This window comes from Ceratotherium simum, chromosome 4 (genome assembly GCF_057802395.1).
Source record: "Ceratotherium simum simum isolate JZ-2026a chromosome 4, ASM5780239v1, whole genome shotgun sequence".
Classification (NCBI taxonomy): domain Eukaryota; kingdom Metazoa; phylum Chordata; class Mammalia; order Perissodactyla; family Rhinocerotidae; genus Ceratotherium; species Ceratotherium simum.
In genome coordinates, this window is record NC_141903.1 from 94,407,987 (window position 1) to 94,426,858 (window position 18,872).

An 18,872-nucleotide genomic window follows, 5' to 3' on the forward strand; every position below is an offset into this window, starting at 1 on the left:
CACAGGCAGCCAGGGCAGAGCCAGGTCTCAGGGCCCATGCCCCTCCTTGGCCTCCCGCTGCCAGGCTCCATCTCCTCCCCCAGATCGAGCCGCTTGGGTTGGTGGGGCTCTGCAGGACGAAGGCTCTCCCCACAGGGCTCCTGATCGGAGCGTTGGCCGACCCCAGGCGCAGGGAGGAGTGCCACAGGCCTCCTGGCGCCCGAAACGTTCCAGAGCGCCGGATTTGGAGGCTGGCCCCCAGACCCAGAGGAGGCAGGGGACCGGACGCCACCCCACGGGGTTTCCGCGGCTGTTTCCACCAGGAGAGCCGCTCTACACAGACGAGGTGGGGGGATGGAACCAGGCACGCTGGGGAAGAGGGGGACGGTGGGCAGAGTCCCCAGCCCAGGAGCCCTGCCCCTCCAGGACCCCGCCCCACCGAGGAGCCCGGTCCTGCCCAGGAACCCGCGCCCCACGGAGGAGCCCCACTCGCCCCCGACTCCCGCAGGACTCGGGAATTCCTGCCCCGCCCCCACCCCGGAGCCCCATCTAGGGAGGAGCCCGCCCCCAGGAGGACCCCGCCCCCACCCCGGAGCCCCATCTAGGGAGGAGCCCGCCCCCACCCCGGAGCCCCATCTAGGGAGGAGCCCCGCCCAGGGAGGACCCTGGAGCCCCATCTAGGGAGGAGCCCGCCCCCAGGAGGACCCCGCCCGCCCCGCCGCGCCCGCTACTTGCAGGTGTGCACGTCGTAGACGCGCGCGCACTCCTGGCAGCTCACGTAGCAGCACCAGTGGAAGACGCAGCGGCACTTCTCCCGGCGCCGCTCGGTGCGCGCGTTGTGGCCGCGGCCGCAGCACAGCAGGTCACAGCCGTCGATGCCGGGCGAGCTCACGTTGCAGGTGCGGTCGCGCGTGCCGAAGGAGCCCGTCTCGGGGTTGGGCTCGCAGAAGTTGGGCGAGGCCTCGTAGTAGACCAGGTCGCGCTCCGTGGGCACCTTGAAGTAGGTGTAGCGCGGCCGTAGCGTCTCCACCCAGCCGCGCGACTCGCGATGCTTCTCCACCACCATCTCCGAGGCGCTGTCGTACTTGTCCTTGAGGAAGTCGCCGATGGCGCGGAAGTCGGGCTGCGACCACCAGCAGGTCTTCACCTCGCAGCTGCCCGACAGCCCGTGGCACTTGCACTTAAGGTGCATGTGGCTGGCGATGGCCTGCAGGAGCGCGCGGGCGAGGGGTGTCAGGCCGGCCGGGGCCCCGGTCCGTCTGCGCGGGGCCGGTCTCCCCTGACGGTGCTCCTTGCCTGCAGTCCCCCGAAGCTCGCCTGGCAAACCCAGCCCACCTGCCTGCTCCAGAAAGCGCCCGGCTCCCAGGCGGAGCAGGTGCCCTCTCCGTGGGCCCCCAGCGCCACTCCTTTCGTGTGGTGTGCCTACCCCCGCCGACCCGAGATCTCTGGGGAGCACAGCATCTATGGCTGAGGGAAGGCAGGAAGGGGCTGTGACACGTGCGGTCTAAGTGCCGGCCCGCAGGCAGGAAGACGTCCATTCTGACCAGGAGAGCCCAATACTGCTCGTAGGACACGGGCTAGGGGCAAGGCTGGAGGCTGACCCGAGCGCGGGTAATGGGAGTGGCTTGAGCGGGGCACCTTCAGGGCCCAGGAAGCCCGGGACTGTAAGGGAGCGGGAGAAGGAGAAGAGAGGCAGTGCTGGGGGACAAGGCTGTGGGCCTTGGGGGCCCGAGGGTGAACAAGGGGCAGGGCCTGGCGAGGAGTGTGTGTGTTTCTCCCCGTGGCATCGGAGAGCTGCAGGTTCTCTTTCCTTATCTCTTTGGGGGAAGGTGGGGTGACTTAATGAGAACAGTTTAAGGCTGTGGCAGGCAGCGGGTGGTGGGCAGCAGCCCCGTGAGCCCCTGAGATGGGGCTGGTCCAAACTGAGAAGGGGTGTGAGAGCAAACCACACGCGCGTCTCACTGAGTTCCTGGACTCCACACCAGAAGAGGGTGTGCAGGATCTCAGCCACCATTTTGGTGCTGATTGCATCATTGCGATGGTGATAGGCTGGATACATTGGGTTAAATAAAATTTAGTATTAAAACGAATTTCACCTGTTTCCTTGTTAAATGTGACTAGTAGAAAAATTTTAATGACGTGTGTGGCTCCTATTACACTCCTGTTGGACAGTGCAGGTCTAAGGCTTCAGTGGGCTCTACACCCAGAGGCTGCCTCCACCCTGCCCCCTCTCCCTGCGGTTTCTTCAACCCTTCCCTCTCGAACTGTCCCTTTCCCATGGCATCTGTCACCCCCCATCATGTTCTGTCTCACCTCCATTCTCTTTTTTCCAAGAGGCGTGCGGCATCCCACCTGTGCCTCCTCAGTCTGTTAGTTTTACTTTGATCAAAGTCACACGTGCACCCACTTTAAAGAGTCCAAGAGTTCCCAAGACCTGCTGAGAAAACAGGATTTCTGCCCCCACACTCTGAGCACTTTCCGGACCACCCAGGGCAGCACCTTGCCTCTCTGAGACCTCCGGTGAAATGTTCGTCTTGCTACTTCTCCATTTTGAGTGTTGCGCATGGTCTACAGCCCTCACCATGTCACTACTCTGATGCACACTTCTTGCACCCTAAAAACTACATCGTAAGTCCAGTTAAATCAATATTCGGTGCTGATGGTGTTGAAACTGTTAAATGTCACGCTCAGCTGTGCCATGTGATATGATTATTTTTCCTTTCCCACAAAACGTTTTGTTGTTGCTGTCTTTACTTATCATGGATTCAGCCTCAGATTCTCCCTTAATTGTCTAAATATCCTCAAGACGTTCAGACACACCAGGTGTTCTAAGAAGCTTTCATCTTCTTGGAGACATCTTTTTCAGAGGCTTTTGGTAAATTTTGCAAAATTTGCATGTCTAAAAATGAATCTTTTCTTCTTGAAAAGTTGAAAAGATGGTTTAGCTGGGTATAAAATTCTTGGCTTAAAGCATTTTTTCCCCTCAGAGTTCTGAGGGCGTCACTCCATTTCATTCTAGCCTCCATTGTTCTTGGAAATTCTGATGCCATTTTGATTCCTGATCCTTTGTGTGAAACCCAAGCCTTCTCCTGGGAAGCTGGAGGGTCTCTCCATGGGGCAGGCTGTGGACTTCTTGGCATGTCTGGATCTGCCTTCCCTTTGCTGTACTAGTCACTTACTGGGCCTGTTTGGTCTAGAACCCACGATCTTCAGTCCTGGGAACCTTCCTGCCTTATTTCTTTGCCAACTTCCTTGTCTCTGTTCATCATTGTCTCTTTAGGATTCATCATTGTCTGTTTAGGACACACCCTCCATATTTTCTACTTTTTCCTATTTTCCATCTCTTGGTCTCTTTTCCTCTAATTTAAGGGAAGGGTGTCTCAACTATCTTCCAACTTTTATGCTCAGAGTTTTGTTTCTGCTGTCCTATTTTTCTGTCTTTTTTTTTGTTTTGGTGAGGAAGATTATCCCTGAGCCAACATCTGTTGCCAATCCTCCCGTTTTTGCTGAGGAAGATTAGCCCTGACCTAACATCTGTGCCCATCTTCCTCTATTTTATGTGGGACACCTGCCACAGCATGGCTTGATAAGTGGTGCATAGGTCCGTGCCGGGATCTGAACCCGTGAACCCCAGGCTGCTGAAGCAGAGCACTCAAACTTAACCACTATACCAGGCTGGCCCCTCTGCTGTCCTATTGTTAATTTCTAAGAGCTCTTTTTATTTTCTCTGAATGCTCTTTTAAATTAACGTCCTGTTCCAATTTCATGGATACAGTGTTTCTCTCTCTGGGGATGGTGATAGTTTTTGAAGTTTTCATCTCTTTGCAACCTGTCTTCCCACAAGTTCTGTTTTGATCTTTACCTTGTGGTTGCTGGAGGCCATCCTCAGATGTCTGTGCTCCTTGCCTGTCTGCCAATATTTAACAGTGGGACACCTGGGATATCCTATGCACAGGACAGACTGGTCAACGTGGGCCCTCACCACAGAGTGACCTGGCCACTCTGTTTCCTTGAGGTCAGTGTCTTTAAGTCTCTTCTCTTGGGTTCGTCTGATTCCCAGGGGAGAATCTTCCATTCTTCCGTCCAGAGGGTAATGGAGCTTCACTGTGGCGTTAGGATATTAGGAAGAGAAATGTGTCTGTAGACAGACGCTTCCACCTGGGCAGCCTCACCCTCTGTGAGGCCTGCGCAGTGTCCCTCAGTCCCGACACTCGCTGCTTCACCCTTCTAGAGCAGAAGGCTCCAGACTTCTGCCGTGCTGGAGGAGAGGTGCTGTCTGGATTCAGGGAGTTGGACAGAAGAGCTGGTGGGTTATAAAGTGCTTCGAAGACAGAGTTTCAACCAATCTTCCTGTTTTCAGTCTCATATTTACCTTTATTTCTCAAGATTCCTGATACTAGTAATTCCTGGGTTGGTTCTCAGATTTCTCCTCGACTGGCTTAAGACACAGCTGTCTTGGGTTTACTAAGACCCAGGTGTTCATCTATCTGCTTTAGCTTTCAGTTCTGTTGCCACTGTCACCTCTTTTGTTTTCCATGTCCTCAAGAGTTATTTATTTATTTTAAAATTCATTCCTTATCATTTTAGAGGGCTCTAGGAGGTGCAGAAGAAGGCGGCTCTGCTCACCACTATATTACCAGCACCCAGGAGGTGCAGAGGGAAATGGTTGTGTTTGGTTTGTTGTCTTTCACTGGAAGTCCCCCTTCATTCTTCAGTTCTACAATTTCTAAGTGATTCTTTCCCAAATCTATTGTATTATTTTTATAGCTTCCAGTTCCCTGCTGAAATGTTCAAGCTTGCATTTCAACTTTGTGAACATAAGTAAGCATATTTTTTCTCATAATCTGTCTAATAATTCCAGTATCTGCAGTCTTGTTTGTGTCGTTCTTGCTGATTACCACTCACTGTGTCATCAGCTCATGTGACAGGTTTTATTTGATTATGTGTTGGACATTGTGTTTGAAAAATCATTTGTAGAATAATTTTTCAGCCTTGCATGAGGTTATCATCCTCCAGAGAGGAGCTATCTGCTTTTTTCAGGTGTGTGGGGATACCAGCAATTAGGTCTTGTGGTTTTTTTAGCCTGCACATGTGCACAGGGGCTGGTCTACTTCTGGTTTTCCTTTACTCCTCAGGGTCCCAGCCTAAACTGAGGAGTGATAAAGTAAGAACAGATGTTCTTACTTTAATATAGTTCACATCATTACATTTTTCTTTCATTTGAGTGCTTTTTTGGCCTAAGAAATCTCTGCCTACTCCAAGGTCACAGAGATGTTCTGCTATGTTTTCTTCTAAACGTTTTTTGTTTTATCTTTCCCATTTGGGTTTGTAATTGATTGTATATATGGTGTGAGGCAGGGGTCAAAGTTAATTTTTTTTCCATATTGTGACCCCAATCAACTGAGCAGCATTTATTGAGGGACCATTTCCTGCTCTTACTGCACTGCATGCTCCATGATGAGTCAGGTGACTGTACAGAGGGACTGTTCCCTACTTCATCAGGGCTTCTGTCTCATTCTGTGTCCGTCCTTGTCTTCAGGAAGATCGGTCCGAGGCACTTAGTTCCTTGTTGTTGTCAGCTGAAGGTCCCTGTCCACCCTTCAGCCGTCTGCAACCCCCGGGGTTCCACTGGCGCCATCTCTGTGCTGAGTCTCCCGCACGCCGCCTCTCCATCCCTACACCCACCGCTTCCCCTCAGCAGTCAGGCCTCGAGCGTCCCCCTCAGCTTCTGACCTCGTCCTTCCCAGCAGGGCTCACAAAGCCCTTCATAGCTTGGTCCCTGCCAGCCGATCCATCCCCCAGTTTCTCTTTCTTCCTCTGTTCTCCGTTTTCTACCCAGACTGGTCTGTGTACAGTCTTTCACCTCTGGGCTGCCCCAACCTGGATAAGCACCAGGTCTGCGCTCACCGCCCCTCCAGCCTGGGCTGGCCCCTCCGCTGTGCCTGGGGCCCCTTGTGGCTGTGCACACTCCAGGACACGCAGGGCCGTGGTCAGAGGGGTCTCCCGGGGCACCCCCAGGACGCGCGGGACAGGGTCACGGGGTAGGGGGGCCGCGGACCTACCTGGCGCCCCGCCTCGTTGTTGTGGCGGTTCATCGCGGAGCGGGCGTCCGGCCGGTTCTCCCGCGCGTCCGCGAACTCCCGGGACACCATCCCGCCGAACTCGATGTCCTCGCTGCAGCCGCCCCACTTCCAGCCCTCGCCCGGCGAGCCCTGCTGGCGGCCGCTGCAGCCGCAGATGGCGGCCGCGCCCTCGGCGCACGCGCGCGTCACGGCGAAGGCCACCCCGGCCGCGGCGATGGCGTGCACGAAGGCGGACTCCCGGGTGGCTGCGGGGAGAGGCCACAGGTTGGCGGTCGGGGTGGCGGGCCGGGCCTGCGCCGCCTCTCCCTGCGCTGAGGCCTGGGTCCCCACCTGGGCTCACAGGTCATCGAGGCGAGAGGCAGGGCTGCGGGGGAGAGGGTGCGCGTCCCCCAGCGAGGACCCGCGGAGCCCAGGAAAAGATGCCGGACATCGCTCTCGTGGGGACCCGCAGGGACGGCTGTACGCAGAAGGTCAGATCAGAGCAAGTGCTGGCGAGGATGCGGGAATCGAACCCCGCACCTCCTGGCTGGAAAGAAACGGGCGCCGCCTCTGGGAGAGCCGTGTGGCTGCTTCTTAAAGACAGACACCACCCGTGTGACCCGGCCGCTCGTGTCCTCCGTATTTACCCCGGAGGAGACCCCGCGGCCACGCAGGACCAGCAAGCAGATGTCACAGCTGTACTGGTGCTCCCAAGTGTCATCAAGGTGAAACTGGGGTGACCCCCGAGCCCAGGACGTGATGTGGGGCATGGACTGTGGGTCATGGGACTGTCTTGTAGATTTGAAAGTCGCCCACAGAGTGGATCTTAAACATTCTCATCACAAGAAAAAAAATTGTAATTGTGAGGGGATGGATGTTAACCAGACTTTTTCTGGTGATGGTTTCACAGTATATACATGTATCAAGTCATTATGTTGTATATCTGAAACTAATACAATGTTATATGTCAGTTATAGCTCAATTAAAAAGGTGATGTAGCCATAAAGTGGAATTCTATTTAGCAATAACAGGAAAAAGAGCACGGGTGAATCTCAAAATAATTATGTTGACTGGAAACAGGCAGATGAAACAGCCTCCTCCCAGTGCCCTGACAGCCGAGGTGGAGGTCCCTGGCCCAGGTGTGCTGCTGGAAGCTTCCAGCAGCCTGACGGCCCCACCCAGAGTGTGGCTCCTGGTCTGCATGCTGCCCACCTGTGCTGCTTGTTCTGCCTGCACACCTTGCCCTCCTCCACCCTGGACACCAGGCACCAGCGGGCCCAGCTGAAGGGCTGCCTCCTCTGGACCCTTCTACAGACCAGGGGCCTCCAGCGAGCACCCGCCCTGTGCTGGCCCCATGCGCCTGGGCCTGGAGATGCTAGGGGCTGCAGGGTGCCTGCTGGAGAGCAGCCTCCAGGCCACCACTGACCCCGAAGGCTGGTATTGGAGCTGCCTGGGCCCCTGCATGCAGCCTCCTCCTTCCACACATGGGAAAGTGAGTCAAGAAGGGGAGTGGGGGAGGGCTGGAGCTTAGGAAGAAGAAGGTGATCCGACCAGGATCATACAAGGGGTGTGGGGCCTTGGAGAGGCCGCCCGGGGGTGCTTGTCGGGGGCTAGCCTGACCCTGGTAGACAGAAGCCTGGAGTGGCTAGTCTCAAGGACAGGCAGGAAGCTGACGGAGGGAAAGCAGTGGGCAGATATTCCACTCTGGGTGGAGGACGAGGGCACAGGGCTGATGGAACTCTCCCTCTTCCACTCACCGTTCCACATGCGTGTATGCGGCGCCTGCTGTTTGCCAAGTCCTGCCGAGAAAGAGCAGGGAGCAAGATGCGCAAGTTGACCTCTTGGAGCTTACCTGCTGATTGGCAGGAATTTTTTTTTTTTTTTTTAGTGAGAAAGATTGGCCCTGAGCTAACATCTCTTGCCAATCCTCCTCTTTTCTTCAGGAAGATGGTCCCGAGCTAACACCTGTGCCAATCTTCCTCTATTTTGTATACTGCATGCTGCCACACCATGGCTTGATGAACGGTGTGTAGGTCCACACCCAGGATCCAAACCTGTGAACCACGGGCCTCTGAAATGGTGTGTGTGAACTTAACCACTACGCCACCGGGCTGGCCCCTGATTGGCAGGAATTTTAAAAATCTGGGCAAAAATGCCACCGGCTTTGGAGCCCAGGAGGCCTGGGGCTGAACCCTGGTGTGGCTCTGATAGCTGGTGTACCCTGGGGCATCTCTACTGCCGTCATGTGGGGCCATGCACCCCACCTTTCCTGGCTCTGACTCCTGTCTCTCCTTAGGCCCAGAACTGGCAGGAGGGAGAGGGGAGCAGGAAAGATGTGTGAACAGGACCCACAGGGGCCTTCTGTGCTGGGTGAGGGACCTGTGCCCTGTGTGTCCCTGAGCTCCTCCTGGGCAGAGGCTCCTCGGCAGGTCTGGACCATGCTGGGGCTCCCAGCGGCCCCCGTGGGGCTTCAGGACAGTCATCCTGGGGGGCTGCCGCCTCCTTACCTCACATCAATGCCAGGGGGCTCTCGTCCTGGGAGGGGGATGGGCAGGTGGGCTCCACCCTGGGGAGTGAGCAGAGGCTGGGGGCTGCTCCCCACACTTCCTCCAGCTGCATGAGCTCACCTGCTCCCAGGTTTGCAGCTGAGCATGGGTGCCCTAAAGCCCAGGCAGGCAGAGGCAGGGGAATGGAGAGATGGGGTTCCAGCTGGCAGCGTGCACACACTCAGACTCACCCACACAGCTTCTTTCACATCCACACACTCCTGTCACCGAGAAAAGCACATTTACTTCAATACCAAGAATACACAGAGAGGAATGTGTTGAGGAAGTGCCCTCCACACTGGCCTCCGTGCCCCTCTGGCTCCACCCAGCAGCAAGCACACCTGCTTTTGGAGACTCTTTCCGTGGATTTTCCAACAGTTCCTGACGGCCCTCTGCAGGCCTTGGCCACCTGTGTCCTCTCTGAGCTCTGCCCAGAGCAGGCGTGGATTCTCACTGCTTGCCGGAAGCTCCGGGGCCATGTTACCCAGCCACAAACGCAGAAAGGGACCCCCCATTTCTTCCGTCTCCACCTCCTACCACCTGCTCTGTCGGGGACTGCCCAAGCCTGAAGGTGGCTCTGGCCTCCCGCGGTGACCCCCTGTCCATCCCGGCCCTTCCCTGTGAGTCCAGCCCGGCCCTCAGCATCTCCCTCCTGCAGCAGAAGAGGTTCCTGTTGGGACCCCTACCCCTAGCCTCCAGCCTCCTCCCTGCTATCCACACATGTGCGCCACACACACAGACACACATACTTTCACACACACACACACATGCATGCACATACAGACACACACACGCATGCTTGCACGCCATAGGCAGGGTGCTTTGTCTGACGCCCACCTGGCCCTGCCCAGCCTCTTCTCGAGTTCTTTCCCAGGTGCCCTTGCTTGACCCCTACACTGCCGCCTCCTGCCCCACCTACTGCCCTCCCAGTCCTGTTGGTCACTCCCTGGCCTCCAGCCACACTTGTCCTTCCACAGGTTCTTTCCAGCTGCTCTTCTGCTGGTGCAGCACCTGCCGTGTCCCCCTTCCCGATCTGTGGGGCACAGGCCAGGGTCCTGGCCACGCAGTCGGGGCGCGATCCACGCCTGGCCCCACGCAGCCCTCGGGGCTCCCTCCCACACCCGCTCGGCTTGGCTGCCCCCAGACTCATCCCGGCCTGGAAGCTCCCCGAGGTGCGACTGTGTCTGGGTCACCCTTTGTTTCCAATCCAGGGCCCCAGGCCCATCCCACAGATGATTGTTGGGAAGCGAGGGCCTGGTCGGAGGAGATGGCAGGGAGGCCGCAGAGTCTGAGCCACCTGGGCAGGCCCTCCCCACGGTGCCGGCTCTCTGCCCCTCCCGGCTCAGCTCATCCTTGCAGAGATCCAGGACAGCTCCCCTCACCATCCCCTTTCCCAAAGACCAGCCAGGCAGCTGCCTCCCCAAGACGCCCCATTTTTCTTTCATGATATAACCCGTCAGTTCACAGGCAGGCCTGGAGTGGCCTTCTGCTGGCCCAAGGTGCCGAGTGAATACAGGCCAGCATGTGCTGGATGCAGACCCCTTCCCCTCCTAGCCCTCCACTCAGCAGAGCCCCCGCCCTTTTTTTATCTTCTCAAGGACTCACGCTGCCCCTCCCCTTGGGGGGTGGGGGGTGGCAGTGCAGTGAGCCTGGCTTAGGGGCTGTGGATGGGGTTTTCCCAGCTTCCACTATGTCCCGGGCACTCCTGGTGCCTTCCCCACGGCACCCTCTCTGGTGGCCCTTCTCAAGGCTTGGATTCTCCAGGGCCTGAGTACCCTCCCCCAGCCCCGGCCCAACCTGCCCTCCCCGGGCTCAGGGCCGGCTCCTGCAAGAGGAGCCTGGCTCAGCTCTGCCCCCACCCCCTCCGGCTTCTGAGATAAGGCAAGAGCAAGCTGAGCCGGGGGCCTCACCCCGCTGTGAGCAAGGGCTTGGACATCACTGCTTATCGAGCCCAGGGCTGCCAGACACACTTGAGAGGGAGAGCAGTGGGGGGGGGGGGGGCTCCCCCTTGAACTTGGAGGAAAAAGAACTCATTCCTGCCCAGCTCTGTCACCAGCCAGCTGTGCGACCTTGCGCAAGTCCCTCGCCTGTGGGCCTCAGTTTCCCCTTCTGCCAGATGAGGAGGGCGGCTCCTCACAGGTGATGTCCTGACAGCTGAGGATGCCTGGAGCAGCCTTCAATTTGCTCACGGAGAAAAGAAGCCTCCACGAAGAGGCCACAAGGCCGCTGTCAGAAAAACGGGAGACGGTTTGTTCTGGCAAAGAAAGTCCCTTTTAAAACTGAAGACACAGGTCTTTGAGCAGCTCCCCGAGGTCCTGACAGACCCCAGAGGGAAACAGGGTAACTTTGCACTGGAGAACCTGGCAGACCCGCCTCACTGAGGGATCGGGGCAGCCGGCACCAGCAACGGGACAGATAGATGGACACGACGTGCCTCCGGACAGGAAGCTCCAGGACATTCTATCCAAAGACCTGCATCATACATCAGACAAACCCTGACCGGGCTCCTCCCGGTCTCCAGGGCACAAGAGCGCGGCTGGGCGAGGAGCCCAACGGACACGCGCGGGCCATGGGCAGACAGGGACAGTGGTGGAGAAACGGGTGAAATCTAGGCAAAGTCTAGATTTTGGTGAATAGTGATGGAACCCAGTTTAGACGGACACAGCTGGGCTCGTGCTACATCACCCTGGGGAGGCCTGGAGGATACCCAGACTCTCGCTGCCTCTCCTGCAATGCATCTCTAAGTCTATGATGATTTCCAAAGAAAAAGTTAAAACGCATCCTGAGACCATGCAGAAGGAAGACCCCAAAATGCCCAGGCGACACCCCATGGGGGAGGGGGCTTCAAGGGTTCATAACCCTCCCCACACGGTGAGCATGAATGACAGGGTGCGACTCAAAACTAATGCATCTCTCTGGATAGAGAGCCTATTGCTTTTATCAAATTTCCCCGGAGTTTGAACAAGGTCGTGACCCCTGGTAAGCAGCCTCAGTTTACAAGGAGGGAGACTGGGCTCTCTGTCAGAGGTTCCTGCTTCTGTTGACACAATAGAGGCAGCTGGTGGGGGGAGCCATCCTGCCCTGGGAAGGGAATCGCATCTTGGAGATGAGACTGGAAACACCTCCATCACCAGCAAAATGCCTTCTTGCGAACGGGCTGTGGGAGGTCAAGAGAGGAGGAGGGGATGCGGGCTACTGGGAGGGGTGCTTAAGACCAACATTGCCAGTTCACCACATCACTGAAGGGGGCCTGCATAAACCTTTTGAGCTACCTCAGGCCTGATCTGCTCAGGCCCAGGACTCTTATTCCCACACTGCATTCAGGGGTTGGGAAAGGAAGAAGAAAGGGAATTGAGTGACAGATTCATTGTATAAGACAAGCATCTTAGACTGGGGAAACCATGTTCCCAGAAACTTGCTGTTGTCTCATTAGCAATTATTTATTGAGTCCATGCAAACTATCAATGATCTATCCTTCCTTCCATCCATCTACCATCTATCTTTTTGTCCACACCCATCCATCCATCCTTCATCCATCCATCCATCCACCATCCATTTACCATCCACCATCCATCCACCATCCATCCACCTTCCATCCATCCACCATCCATCCATCCATCCATCCACCATCCACCATCCATCCATCCATCCATCCATCCATCTATCCATCTACCATCCATCCACCATCTATCCATCCCCTATCCATCCATCCACCCACCTACCCATCCATCCATTTATCCATCCATCCATCCATCTATATTGAGGATGGGGCATGTGAGGGAGTCCTGTGTGGTGAGAGCTGGGCATCTGGAGGAGGGCAGGAAGAGCCACCTGGCAGGACCCCATCATAGCCAAGGCCAGTGCAGCCCTAGATACGGGGAGTGGAGTGTTACCTGTGAGATGGGCTTTGGGGGTTACTTGGCCTCCGTGGGTCTCAGAACTTAGAACGAAAGGATATTAACAACTCCTTTGTTTCCAGATTTAGATTTCACGGGCTTGTCAAGTACCAGCGATCATTTGGTCTGAAAGAGGATTGTCAAGTGCTGTTACTTTGTTGTGAGAGGGTAAGACATATAAAATATGCCTATATGATATAAAAAATAGCTATCATAATTTCAGAAAAGGACCTTTTAACTTCAGAAAAGAAGGCTATATTTCCAAAGTCCCATATGTTGAAGAAAGTTCAAGAACGTCATTCCAAGGGCCTCGTCTTTCATGTTCCCTCATGAAGCTGGTCGGTTAACTATTTATTGAGCACGGACCATGTTCTAAATGGACAAGCTGGCTGCAGTCTCTGTCCCAGGGCTCACCTGTCCGTGGGGAGATGACCCAGGAGGCTGCTTCAACAGGAACGGAAGGGAGATCACCTCCCAGAGGCAAATCCTTTTATCACCGCTGAGAGAACCAGCCCAGACAGGAAGAGGGGCGCTATTCTCTGCTGAGCCACCATCATGGGCCCTCTCAGCCCCAGTGATGTGTGGAGGCTCAGAGCCCACCAGCCACTGGCCCGAGGCTGCACAGCAGCAAGTGCTGAGCCCAGACGGGGTTCCTGGGAGAGGCTCCTGCACCCCCAGCTAGAGGTCCTGAGACTCTACCAGGTTGTCTCTGTGGCTGCAGCCTCGAGGCAGCAGAGACCTGAGCTGCCCTATGGCTGAGGGGTGATGCTAGCCTGTCCTCTCCTGGGAGGAGAGGGCTGTGGAGGCTGACACTGGCTGAGCAGGAGGCATTGGAGTGGCCTTTTTTCACAAGGGTGACCCCAGGCAGTGGAAGTTTCTGGAAGGGGATCACTGAACAGTGAGATCAAGCTCCTGGGACGTTCTGTCTGTGGGGTCTACCCAGGTAGGCCCCTCGGGAAGCTCTGCAGGGAACCAGGCCTGGGGGCTGCCCCAGCAGGGGTCACCCCGGGCAGTGCATAACTGCAGGCCCACCAGTGGACCTGGGGCCACAGTCCTGGGGGTGGGGGGCATCTATATCTGTAAAGGGTCCCAGATGATTCTGACGCATCCCGGGCTGAGCCCCCTTAGGGCCCAGATCAACCCAGGCCCCTCTTCTGGGCAGTGGCCAGACCCAGCAGGTGTGTGGGAGGGGGGTCCCTGGGGCTCACCATTGGGGGGGTGGTCTCTGATACACTCCCCTATTAGACTGACAAGAACAGGGCTAACTTGGGGGGTTTCAGACACTCTGACACCCCCCACCCCCATGGTGGGTCACGCATTTGGCCTGGCCCCTCTGTGAAGCCAGGCCCTCGGCCACTGGCCCCTGGGACTCAGGGTCCTGGCTGCTGTCAGTTGGTGGCCAGGCAGGGACTCAGCCTGGAACAGGATGGGGAGCGACCTCCTTGGGAGCTGCAGGGCCTGACTGTTAGAGCCTCCCCTGGCTGACCTGTGGCCCGCAGGACGCACTCCCTCCCCTGGGCGTGCCTCCCCTGGGCTTCCCCCGCACTCCGTCTCTCCTCCGGGCAGTGCTGACTTTGGCACCGGACAGCCCATGGTGCTGGGGGTGGTGCTGCCCACACGTCAGCAGAGGGGTGCAGCTGGGGGCAGGGTCCCCTGCCTCCGAGGAGCCCCCGGAACCACGGCTACAACCACAGTGGCCTGCCTGGGGCAGGAGGTCCCGGCTCCCAGCGCCCCCACCCCACGCCCCCAGCGAAGCTCCCTGAGCTCGCCTACCGCAGCTCCTCTCTCCAGGTGTGCAGGTGAACCCCCTTCCACTGCTGGACCACCTGGCCTGGGCCCTCCCAGAGCGAGTTCTCATGGCAGCAGCCATGATGGCAGAGCGGGCCTGCGGAGAGCCCAGGGTGGGCAAACGGCTCCCACGGTGCTGAGCCTCCGTGGGGCCTCTCTCTGCCCCGCCCCCACAGAGCATCGCCATGGGTCATAGAGACTGCTGGGTGCCCTCGCCCACGCCATACCCCCCAGCACACCCTCAAGGCCCAGGGGAGCACAGCAGTGGTGCCTCCTCCCGGTTGCCTCCCACCCTCCCCGGCTGCTCCTGGCTCTGCCTGCCTGGCAGGTGAGGGCCCAAGGGCTCTTCTAGAGGGTTCGGTGGGTTGGTATCTCTTCCCCGACCGAAGCCCCAATACAAGGGGGAAACCGCGGCCCTGCTGGGTGCCGCTGGACGGACGGAGGACTGGCCAGAGCCCTCGGCTGGCAGGTACCCCTCCCATGGCGCCCACCTTCCCTGGTCCTGGAGCGAGGTTGGGAGGGGCAGTCGCGACGGCAAGTGGTAATCCTGTGGCCCGTCCCGCACCAAGGAGGGAGCCACCTGAGAGCGGAATGCGCCCGCGCCCCTCTGCGGCTGCGGCCCCTGACACCGCCTGGCTGGCAGCGCGGCCAGCGTCCTGATTACCTGCTGGGGCTAATGAATCCGGCTTTGTGAGCCACTGTCACGCCGCGTTAGGCCCACAATGGCCCGCGATATTTTATATGAATTTCCCCCTCGTCGGCGATTAGGCCATAGCAAGCCAGTCATAGCAACCGGGAGGTATGCGCGGCCGAGGGGCCGGCGGCGCGAGGGGAGCGCGCCATTCACACGCTTTAACTCGCGCTCCAAGGGCGTGTGAATCGCCAGCAGCATTTCACTTCTCTCTTGTGCTTAATCTTGTCGTCGTCGCGGGGACATTGTATTCTGAGCCAGGCGCAGTGGGGTGTCCCGGTTCTCCTGGCCCCTTACACCCCCTCCCACTGGGGAGAGTTAATGATATACGGGGGAGGCCACGGAGCCCGCCGAGCCCCCAGCCACCGTGAACCGAAACACTTTCCGATGGGGGTCAGGGGTCGCAACCTGGATTCCGCAACGCCAGTTCCCTCAGGAGCCCCTCCTGAGCCCTGTGGCTTGTGCCGTCCTGGCCAGCCTGCCCCAGCCCCGTGCCTGCAGCCGGCCCCTCCGCAGGCTGGGTGGACACACAGGGAGGCTGGCAGACCACCCCCTGGAGCCTGGACGCGGGAAGGGGCTCAGCCTGGGAGGGGACGGCTGTGTGTCCCTCTCCTGCTCCTCCCCAGCCCAGCTCCCCAGAGAGAACATGGAAGATGTGAGGCTAGTCCCAGGGCTGACCTGCAGGGGCAGGGGGATGGAGAGGCCTCCAGCACCCAGCTTACACTGCTGAGAACTTGACTGACACCCTGGACCCTGCCTCGAGGGGCTCATGGGGTCTTAGGGAACTAGCTGGGACTCTGACATAACGTGCTTTGAGGGTGTCAGTCTGGGCAACTCAGCTGCCCAGAGGGTGAGGTCCAGGTGCAGACCCCGTGGTGAGGGCTGGCCCACCTCTACTGGCATCCAGCTCCCTGGGGCCGCTGGGGACACCCCAGACAGGGGCAGGTCCTGGGTCCTCTGGGCCTGGGGACCCCATGGGGAGCCGCAGTGGCTCATGTGCTGGGATCAGAGGCTGGGCTGAGTCTCCTCGTGAGGGAAGCCACTGGGGCCCAGGCTTGGGGTCCTGGGACAAGCCACTGCTGCCCAGAGCTCCTGGCCCACACTGAGGGCACTGAGCTAATGGACAGACGCGGGCAGGGCCCAGTGTCTGGGGCCATTGACAACGAAGTTGGGAGCCACGCCCTGCCCGCTCACCTTGACGTGCTGGGGTACCAGCGGAGAGGCACTAGGGCCGGCTCCACACTGGGCGACACACCCTTCAGGGCCCTTTCCACTTCTCTGAGGTGAGACGCCCCACCCAGCTGAGATCCCAGCTCCCCACAAAGCCACGAGCCACCAGAAAGCCCACCGGCCTGGACCCGGGGCCTGCCACGTCCACCAAGCTCCCCAGGGGCACGGCCGGGGCAGGGCCTCCTCCAGGCCTGTCCGCTGGCACTGAACTGTGACCCGCCTTCCCCACTCTGTGGCCTCCCCACCCCGTCACCTCACAGGGGTCAAGAGTGGGTGTTGGGCAGCCCTTGGGGAAAGCAAGCCCTTCAGGTGCCAGGGGCCTGTGTGTGGGGGGCGGGACGGGACAGATAAGCGGCAATCGTGCACCAGCCTCGTGCACTCAAAATTCTTCAAATGCTTTCTGCCCCACAACCACAGGCTACATGGTCCTGCTGCCTCTGGAGCAGCAGTGGGCAGCTCACCCCAGGCGCCCAGCCCCTCCTTCCGCAAGGGCAGCTTCTCAGGGGTCCACCCGGCCAACCCAGGCCAGGCAGAGGGTGTGGAGTGCACGTTTGTGTGTGCGTGGATGCTGGAAGCAGGAGGTGTGAGCACACCCTGTCCCTCGGATCCTCACACACCCCGCACACACACACACACACTCGCACACGCACACACAGGGCTGGCCCCTCATCTCAGCCGGCTGGGCGGTGATAAGCTCTGTTCAACGAGGCCACCTCAGCAGGGGTGGCCAGGCTCCCCGTGGACCCCACCACAAAGCCCGGGTGACCTCTGACACGATTAGGGTCGCCCAACCCTAATCCAATCAGATTGATTACGCTGAGCGAGGCCGGGGGGCAGGCGGGAGCCTCCACAATGGCCTCCCGGGGCTGGCCTCTCTCTGGGGCACCTGGCAGGCTCTTTCCTCCCGGGCCATTCAGCTCTGTGGCCACAATGAATCCGGCCATTTCTCAGCCCCGGTGGCGTGAGAGGGGGAGGGGGCTTCCTCCTCCCCATTCAGACCAAGTGGTGAGGGTGTGGGGGCCGAGGCTGCAGGATTGTGAGAGGGGGAGGGAGAGACGGAGGCGAGGGCCCAAGGGAGCAAGGGGCAGAGATAGGATAGTGGACATGGAGGAGAGTGGATATGGGGGTGGGCATGCGGAGTGGACACGGGGGTGGACATGGGGAGTGGACATGGGGGAGAGGGGATATGGAGGTGGACATGTGGAGTGGACACCGGGGTGGACATGTGGAGTGGACACGCAAGTGGACATGAGGGTGGACATGGTGAGTGGACACGGGAGTGGACATGGGGGAGGGGACACAGAGGTGGACATGGGGAGTGGACATGGGGGTGAGAGGATATGTAGGTGGACATGGGGAGTGGACACGGGGGTAGACATGGGGAGTTAACATGGGGGAGTGGGCACAGGGGTGGACATGGGGAGTGGACATGGGGTAGGGTGGACAAAGGGGAGGACATGGGGGAGTGGCACGGGGGTATGGACCTGGGGGACAGGGGGCTGAACTTTTAGGCTGCACAAGAGTGCCAGGGGCCTGCTGGAGCCCAGACCTCCCCTGAGAGGCTTTCGAGGAAGCGAGCGGGTGCAGAGGGGGAGGGGGCTCCCCAGGGCCCCAGCCCTGAAGGCAGCAGCTTGTCTGCTCCTCAGGGCAGGCCCTGGGCACCTGCAGGGCCCACTCTCCCCTGCAGAGCCCTGCAGACCCCTTGCAGGCTGGGGCATCCTCAGGAGTCTTAGGCGGCCCTCCACTGTGCCCGTCTCCTCACTTGTAACCGGAGCTCCGGCTCGTGGGATAAGTGTTAGGATTGGATTTGCTGCTGTGTGTAGGACACAGCAGGAGGCCTGGAACACAGCGTGTACATGTTCTAAAGAAAGAGAAAACCCTTCGAGATCCAGCTCAGGGGCACCTCCCCCAGGGTGTCCGCCCTCAGAGCCCCACGCATTCGCTCGTCTTCCAGTCTCCCCCTCAGCACCTCCTCACAAAGCACCCACACCTTGGTGCTGCCCGTGTGCCCGCCGTGCATATGTGCTGCGCGTGGCGGGGCCCCACACAGACCCATGAGCGCCCCGCAGAGCCCGGGAGAGTGATGACACTTGCAGATGCGGACAGAGCCGGGAAGCAGAGCCGTCCCCCAGGTGGGACCTGTGGCTAAGAGCTGAAGGAGCTGGAGAGGATGAGGGCCGCAGAGACTGATGGTGTCAGGCTGAGGGGCAGGGAGGGGGTGGGGGCGGCAGCTCTGGGAGTAGGACCCGCCCTGGGGAGAGGGCCTGGCTGCTGGGGGGGCGTGACACAGAAGAAGAGCAGAGTGGCAGGGAGTGGGCACAGAGGCCGCAGGGCAGACCTTGCGGCTGCCTGATGGAGGTGCTCTCGGGACTCAGCAGGGCTGCAGGATTGAGGGTCTGGAGCCGAGGATGAGGGGACACATGTATGAACATGAAGAGAAAGGCAGGGGCCCGCAGCCAGGGAAGATGACACTGCGTCCAAGGGGTCTCCAAGGTGGGTCCACGCGTCCCTAGGGGACACACAGACAGGCCGGGCCCTTAGACGGCGCGGTGGTTCCAAGCACCCTCGTCTCCTTTCTTGCCTGCCCTTCCAGGACCACTCGCCTCCCACTCGACCACCCATTCTCCTGGTGCGGGTCTAGCCCTGGGGTCATCTGTAACAACTGGGCCAGCAAGCCCTG

At 59.0% G+C, this 18,872-nt stretch overlaps 1 protein-coding gene across 1 annotated transcript in view; it reads right to left on the reverse strand.

The window, feature by feature from the left end:
* Nucleotides 1-701: 701 nt before the first annotated feature.
* Nucleotides 702-18,872, reverse strand: part of WNT3A (Wnt family member 3A) — a 41,261-nt gene continuing 23,090 nt past the window's right edge. The window contains exons 3-4 of the mRNA XM_087430259.1: nt 6,042-6,307; nt 702-1,186 (exon numbers count right to left, since the gene is read on the reverse strand). Coding sequence (XP_087286385.1) covers nt 707-1,186; nt 6,042-6,307 — 746 coding nt within the window. The 3' untranslated portion in view covers nt 702-706. The remainder of the gene's footprint in view (nt 1,187-6,041; nt 6,308-18,872) is intronic.